This window comes from Cynara cardunculus, unplaced genomic scaffold (genome assembly GCF_001531365.2).
Source record: "Cynara cardunculus var. scolymus isolate 2C unplaced genomic scaffold, CcrdV1 Un_Scaffold_5734, whole genome shotgun sequence".
In the NCBI taxonomy this organism is placed as follows: Eukaryota; Viridiplantae; Streptophyta; class Magnoliopsida; order Asterales; family Asteraceae; genus Cynara; species Cynara cardunculus.
In genome coordinates, this window is record NW_020202565.1 from 12,802 (window position 1) to 21,236 (window position 8,435).

Below are 8,435 nucleotides of genomic sequence, written 5' to 3' on the forward strand. Positions count from 1 at the left end.
GGTACATATATTAAATCCAAGTATGAATCATGATTTGTTAAGTAGTGGCCTAAAGATAAATGATCATATAGGAGCTGAAGAACTTCATGCATCCATCAGCCATTACTGAAGAAAACATTTTTGGAGAGACACCTCATCAGGTGTTTACAAGGGAACATGAGAACTTGGTGAAGGAGGGAGAAAAGTGGATGAAAACCACAGCAGAATCATGCAGTATCAGTGCTGCACTAATTACCACCATCGTATTTGCAGCAGCAATTACTGTACCGGGTGGAAGCGATCAACAAACAGGCATCCCCATGTTTAGAAAAGACATCGCCTTCACTATCTTCGCTATATCAGATGCAATCTCATTATTCACATCCACTTCTKCATTAATGGTGTTCTTGTCGATCCTCACTGCACGTTTTGCTGAGAATGATTTTTTGGTTARMTTACCRAAACGATTAATTATTGGCCTTTGCACATTGTTGCTCTCTATAACTTCCATGATGGTAGCCTTCGGTGCGACCTTGTACCTTCTCTTTTGTCGTGAAAACCCATGGATGCTTGGTCCAATATGTGGATTTTCTTGCCTCCCCATTCTGTTTTTTGTTACTCTACAATTCCCACTCATAGCTGATCTATATAGATCGACTTATGTACCCATCTTTCACAAAACGTTGGTTTAATCCACTCGACGTAGAAGTGTGTTTCGTTATGTGAAACTAGTATGTTGTTATTGGTTATAAGCCAAACGTCTTATATAAGACGTTATGTCTGACAGTTATCTGATACGTCCTTATCGTGTCAATTGTTGTCTTTGAAGGGTTGTGTCGGTTTGTTTTTCTGTTTATTGTAGTTGTGTCCCCTCTTCTACGAATGTAAAAGATATCAGTTTGAATAAGATATTCTGGTGACAGTTTGTATTTTACAACAAGTTGATATGTCCTAATTCTTGATCATGTATTCATCGACTCGAGTGGCCGATGTTGCTGCTTAGGTTCATCTAGTAAACATCATTAAAGGCATAGAAGATGTAAGATTTTACCTTTGAAGTCTGCAAGAATTCCAAACTTTGACATTATGAAATCAATTGTGTTTACCCAAGTATAACTATTAGCGATTTTCTTGGCCAGTAATCATTTATTGAACAAGAAAATGAACACTCAGATCCAAACATTGGGATGTGTCGTATTCTACTGAAACAAAATCTTCCATCTATATTGATCGATCTTCTTCAGACTATGGCCAACTTCATCTCCGTCTTCATTTTGTTCTATTAATAACTCTGYGCGTCAATTCTACAAGTGCCMGCCTTGATCTTTGAACATCCTCATCGTCGTTTTCCGGCAGCRAATCAATTGCAGCCGACGCWAGGCTTGCATGCTTTGCTGCTAGTTCCCTTGTTCTTTGTATTCCGTGACTTTTACCAAGATACTCGAGAGCCTGTATCAATTACCCAAAATCAATCACGAATATTACTTGTTGAATGTCGAGATTGAGAATCAAATGTTGGCATTCTTATCCCTATACCTAGGCTCAACCCTAATACTAGTCCCGTGAAAATTGCAAAGTTCGACTTGGTAACCAAAATATCCAACAAAATAAAGAAATCTTGCAAACCCAAATCAATATCATCGATTTCTTTGTGATGATGAACTCTCCAAGAAAGGAAATGTTTGCAATTTTTATAGGACTTCTCAAGAAGGGTTATTTTTCAACTAGAGATACACACATATTCGAGTTTGGGGCATACAGTTTATGCAGTATTAGCAACTGTATATAAGACCAGCAATCGTATGCTACGCCTAGTGACAAAGACTTACAAGATCCACATTGGCAGGGTCGTCTAATCCCTGGTCAACAACTGAGCGTAGTTCTAGGAACTCCTCCATTGCATATAATATTGGAGCTGTGACAATTCCCTGCAAAAATGAGCTATCARAACATAAAACAATCTGCAGCAAATGCCATAGTTCTGTAAAAGGAAAAAGAAACAATCTAAATTGGTAATAATAGTGTTCCTGACTGTTAAGCAACTTTTGCTTTATTTACCCAAAGGAACGTATCATGCCTCTAAACATAAAAAGAATATGCCAACGAAGTGAGTTGATTACATGGCGAATATCAGATAATGCGCCCTTCCCAAGAGATGATGATGTGCCTGTGAAATCAAGAACATCATCGATTAACTGGAACGCCAAACCCTGCAGGAAAGAGAAGATGATGAGTCAGAGTTACAATTATATTGGCCGGTTCGAGTGATATGCCAATAGACAATGCATCACCATTAACCACATTGTTGGCAAGTGATTCATATTGACCCTTGATAACATTAAAATATCAGTTCATTGAACTTCAAAAAATTCATTTGCTTCTTCGTTTAAGAAAACCAGCATGAATGTTACTCAAAATTATACTCATGAGTCATGTCCGTTTGGTAAATGGGTTTCCAAAACAAACCACATCTTATGCTTCGGAAAATTATCTATAACATACGATAACTACATTCTTGATGCTTACAGACCAGATTTTTCCCGTACTCGTATGCCAACATAGACACCTCTGCAGTTTGCCCAGTAAGAAGGGCAATGGATTTGCAGCTGTTTGATATCAGCGATRCAGTCTTGTAGTATGTCTTCTGCAAATAATAATCCATACTGCAATGGCAAAAATTTAATCAACTGAAAAATTGAAAGAGAAGTATGTCCAACCGAAAAACACTAACATTGTGAAACAGTCCATCAACGATCACAAAGGTATTAACTTTGACAACATATGAATATAAGGCTGGAATGTTTACGATCTTATACCTTCACTTCATGCCTAGACAGCGATATTAACTCACCACCAACAAAATGTGCCTTTTTAAGACGCACAGCCGTCCTAATAGAGTATTTCAAGACTTTAAGTTCATAGAAATAAAGTTCAGCATCCTATCTCATGCGTTACAATAAGTTGTTATATAGGCCACCTAACAAGTTTAGGCACCTTTCAACAGTGTCCTATAAAAGCTAATAGGGCAATTTCACTAACATTGTGAAACAGTCCATCAACGATCACAAAGGTATTAACTTTGATAACATATGGATATGAGGCTGGAATATTTACGATCTTCTGCCTCCACTTCATGCCTAGACAGCGATATTACACTGACCACCAACAAAATGTGCCTTTTAAGACACACAGACGTCCTAATAGAGTATTTCAAGACTTTAAGTTCATAGAACCAAAATTGAGCGTCCTATCTCGGACGTTACAATAAGTTGTTATATATGCCACCTAACAAGTTTAGGCACCTTTCAACAGTGTCCTATAAAAAGCTAATAGGGCAATTTACTTTTTATGTCATATTAGTTTCCCYAACTTCGTCCATATAATTTRTCAARTCGCTTTACTTCGTCCTAACAACTTATTGTAACACTTTCAGATAGAGCACACAGTTTCTGGTCCTATAAACTTAAAGTGTAGTTAAGTACTCTGTTAGGACGCCCAAGGATGGTGGTGCATCCTATAAGACCCACTTTGTTGTAATGGATTAAACTCTCCAATGCAGATTACACCACCAGAGAAGTAGCATACCTACTACGCTGCTCTGCTGATGTGCTCATTTGCATCGTCTCCCCAGTAACAAGATGCTCCACTGCWRTTGCTATTAGTGATACAACCTGCAACCAACAGTGGAATTCAATGAACATTTGTAAACAMCCATGTTAGAAGATGCAAGTCGCATGTATAAAGACATAAATAAATGGATACCTCTGTGTTTTTTAAAGAGGCAAGTGTGATACAAGCTCTAGAAAGCAAGAAATCTCCAGCCAATACTGCAAGCTGCATCATGAAAAGAGCAGTAGTATTTTAGTGGTAATGAAGGCAGTCTGGTTGATATGCATCATYAATTGCTCATGCAAATATTCCCATACTGAGTAAAATACTACTACAAGCAACATTTTCTTCTGAGAATAGCCAATTGTAAATATGTAGATGCATCACATGATATGGTATCAACCCAAACATCAAAACTTCAAGGTCAGGCACGGTGTTCAAGTCTTATAAGAGAGAAGTGGGTAGAGTATACTAGTTGGTGTGAGGAAAAAGTAAATGCATCAAAGTTAAAGCCATGCCGCTAAACAATCCAAGCTGCCTCATTTAGTTGAACCAAAAACCAAAGTACATTAKTAGTGAACTCTATTAAGTCGTCAACTGTTAGACATGGTGTCACGCTTTCCAGGCACAATCACAGGAATAATTAGACACAAGATATGGCAACCATATTAGGGTAATATAGGAACTATATTACTATCATAATAGAATTAGTCCATAATAAGGAGCTGGGAAAARAACGTATGTTGAATTTGATAATAGACGATAGGAAACCGATTCTTATGGAGTACCTACCTCTAGAGAGTAGGTATATTTTCCATTCATTTGGTAATTGTGCATCTGTATCCAATAGATCTTCTTCTGGTCCCAATCAAATTGGTATCAAAGGCTGCTTCTGGGTCAAGGCAGCCTAGAAGGATGAAGAATTCAAAAAACTAGAGATAAGAGGATGAGGAAGTCCGGTCAACCATGGTGGAGAAAGTTCAGGGATGAAGAAAAAGGTTGAAGCTGGATTTTTGTCCATGAAGCTAATGATGAATATATAGGAGATGCATACTACACAAAGGACACCACCTGCAACAATGATGGATGAAGGGGAAACTGGTGAGAAAAGCAAAACCTGAGAGAAAGGGAAGGGAGTGGGAATGGAAAGCGAAGGGGGAGCGAAGCCAGGGTGGCCAAGTCATGCCCTAGACGGCGGCAACGCCGACAGCCAACCTAGACAATGATTGGGAGCAGGGACCAGGATATGGGTGATCATGATTTAAGCAAGAGAGAAGGTGGGGCATCAACAGAGGCCATGGTGGTTTTCAGCAAACGGCGCTGGGGGCGTATGGGGAGATAACAGGGAGAAACAAGGTGGCAAAGGCTGGCTGCATGGGGTCAAGTGCGGCGATGAAAAGTATCATGAAGGCGAGACATGGAAGAGAAAGAAKGCTGTTATGGAGGGAGAGTGTTGTGTCCTTTGTGGGCCTCAGGGTAGGCCCAATTTTGGATGAAGACTTATTCATGGGCTGGAAGAAAGGCCTATCTTTTGTCCGCATGAGAAGGCGAAGAGAGACTGAATAATGGGCCAGCAGGGGTAAGGGAAGGCCCAAGAGAGAAAGCTTTTCTTTTGATCCATGAGGCCCAAAGCGGTAGAACAAAGCCAAAGAATTGACAAGGATGACATATTTCAAGGGGTCCACAAGTTAAGTGAGTAAAAGACTACAATTTTGACCCTCATGACGAGAAGATATACCATAGGAGAATTTGGAACAGACACAATCACAAAGGGGGAATTTCCTACTCAAAAGTTGGAAATACCAATTTTTAGGGAGAGGATGTGCAGAGGTTGCTAAGATGAGCGGACTGTTATTTCTACATTAATGGCCCGACTGGAGATGAAAGATTGTTCAGCTGGAAGAACTTATCGAAGTATGAGGCCACGTTGAAATTATTCCCACTCATACAACAATAATTTCCTTATGGGGAAGGTGTCTCATTGAAAGGCAGTAATATCAGATCAGTGCATGGGCCCAAGGCCATGCTGGTCTATTTCAAGCACAATCACAGTTATTATTAGCCGTAACTACAGCAACCGTATCATGGAAATATAGCTAGCCAAAATGCATGGCAACAGTATTATGAAATTACAGCAACCATATTATTACCATAATAAAATTAGTCTATAACGAGTTAGGAGAAGAACATATACTGAATTTGAACATAAACAATATAGAGTGTGAACGGAGCATCTTGGAGGGTGCCTACATCTTAAAAGTAGGTACATTTTATGTTTGTCGGGTATTCTAGCATTCACATTCAATAAATATTATGATGATTCTTAGGACTTTTTCAGAGATATATGACAACAACATACTTATATTGTTTATTTGAAGAAGAAATGTCACCTTATTTCCCATTACAAAGTTAAGAGAGCCAATCCCACGTCTTGTATCAGCATCATCCAGTACATCATCATGAAGGAGGCTGGCAACCTAAAAGGAGAAGGTTATTATCTTTCTACAGCATTGATAAGCAAGTACTTTACTTTCTAATAATAAACAAAGAAATTATCCTTCTTTGAAACAGTATAACACATCCCCAACAATGGGACGTAGGAAAAAGACCCTTGTGCTACAGCATTATGCTTGTATTTATAAGCTTTTGAAATAAACATGTTCTAAGCTTAAGGGTAATATAAGCATCCTATTATGTTTGGTTCCAACCAATAATCTTAGGGTAAATGAAACTTATCCATTGTTCTTCAATGATCCTATTTCCAAACAATAACAGAAAACAACAAATAGTACATGGTGCAACAGTGTCTAAAAAAGTTGTCTCATATTTGGATTCTGTCAAGTACAAATTGTTTGTAAAGCATAAAAACTTCCATGACTACAAAAAGAACGAAAAATGGAGAAACTATGAAAAGAAATTTGGAACAAAGAAGAAAGCCACAACATTCACTTTGACAAAATCAAAAGGGGAATAAGGGTTTCTTCTATAATTTCAAATTTATGGTTAGTAAAATCAGTTGATAATAACAGTGTAAAATGATCTAAAATGACATGATGAAGAATATTCACACAATCTAACTAAACAAATAACTTATACTTTTTATCATATTAAATATAAATAGTATTAAAAATAAAAGGGTTTTTAAACCGTTTTATATAAAATAAAATTACGAAATTAACATAATTAATTGGAAATAAATTAAAAAAAAAAACATCTTAGAACATACATTTTATCGTATTAAATATAAGTAGTATTAAAAACAGAGTCTTTTTAATAAATTCAAAAATTAAATCTTCTAATCTAAGTTGCAAATTGTTAAATCAAGATTTCTTAATTAAACCGTCGAATTGTTTAAATTTAAAAAAAATCCTTAAATTTAATTGATTAAATCAATATTTTTTTAATTAAACCGGCGAACTGTTTCCGGCTTCCGGAATCCGCCGGTAAAATAAAGCATCCACCGGTAAACTAATTACCGGCGCCAACTTTTCCGGCAACCATATCCGCCGAAAATCCGCCGGTAATATGCATTTCCGGCAGATATGGCCGCCGAAAAAATTCCCCTATTTGGTAGTGCATGTTACGTAATATCTGACAACTGTAAGATGATTTAATTTTTTCAGTAAGTTTAAAAATTAAACCGTCTTATTCAGATATCCCGTAACATGTTGTTTAGGCTTGAATTCTGATTCTAAAAAATACTGACAGTACAGAAGCATCACATTTTTTATTCCGGTTAACGTAACGTAAGTAGAGATGGCCATTGGGCCCGACCCGGCCCGTAACCGACGGAGGCCCGGAACCGAGCCCGGTGCATAACCGGGACCGGCCTTAACCGGTTAAGGACCGGCGGTTATGCAACCGGTTGGTGTTTTTAGCGATTTTCTGGACCGGAACCGGTTACACAACCGGTTATGGGCCCGGCCCGGCCCGGTCCGGTCAATGAAAAAGTCAAAGTTACCGTTAGAAAGTCAAACTATCCGTTAAAAAGTCAAACTAGCCGTTTATGACCGTTAGTTACCGTTTTTTGCGTTTTTTTATCTTCTTAGCTACCAAAACATGTATAAATAGAGATGGAAGTTCCTTAGTTAGTTACCAACACTTCTCATCTTCAAAAACGCAAAAAACGCTCTCAATTCTCGGTTTTTCGCTTCATTTGTTGAATTCGTTACATATTAATTTCTCGTTTCCACTTCATAATTCTCGTTTATTTCTCTCTTTTACCTACGATTTACAAAATGGCCGGTGAACAAACCTCAAACGAACAAATTGCCCAAGTTCTCGCCGAACACGGATGAAAGTCCGAGATTTGGAATCACTACGACTTGGTGGTTCTCACGACCGGGAAACGAAAGGCACAATGCAAAATGTGTCAAACTCTCCTTACGGCGGAAGGAAATTCTACGTTAAGAAGGCACACCGAAAAAACGTGCCCGGGGAACCGGTCGGCGGGTGATTCGAGTTCGAGCCAACCGATACTTGACACACAAGGTCAAATATGGAACTACGATGCCGATTTAAACCGACAAATGACTACAAAATGTGTCATTCAAGTCGGTTTGCCTTTTGGACACTTCGACAACCCTCACGTTACGAAGATGATTCAAAAGACGCTACAACCACGATACAGGCCGGTAAGTCGTCAAACCCTTAGACGTGATGCTATAAAAATGTGAACAATTGCCAAAGACGATATGCAACAAATGTTTTCTTCTTTGCCTAACAATATTTCTTTAACGTGTGATGTATGAAGCGCACCATACGGATTGCCGGTTTCTTATATATGCATAACGGCACATTGGGTTGACCCTAACACATGGCAATTATTCAAACGTGTAATCGCGTTT

The 8,435-nt window shown here is 38.3% G+C and overlaps 1 protein-coding gene across 1 annotated transcript; it reads right to left on the reverse strand.

Annotated features, from left to right (window-relative positions):
* Window positions 1-1,036: 1,036 nt before the first annotated feature.
* Window positions 1,037-6,506, reverse strand: LOC112504484 (solanesyl diphosphate synthase 3, chloroplastic/mitochondrial-like). The gene is made up of 7 exons (XM_025108425.1): window positions 5,979-6,506; window positions 3,742-3,813; window positions 3,565-3,650; window positions 2,510-2,642; window positions 2,100-2,189; window positions 1,809-1,907; window positions 1,037-1,428 (listed from the first exon to the last, which is right to left on the reverse strand). The coding sequence occupies exons 1-7, from the start codon at window positions 5,988-5,990 to the stop codon at window positions 1,249-1,251; spliced, it is 672 nt and encodes a 223-aa protein (XP_024964193.1). The 5' UTR covers window positions 5,991-6,506; the 3' UTR covers window positions 1,037-1,248.
* Between the last annotated feature and the right edge of the window lie 1,929 nt (window positions 6,507-8,435).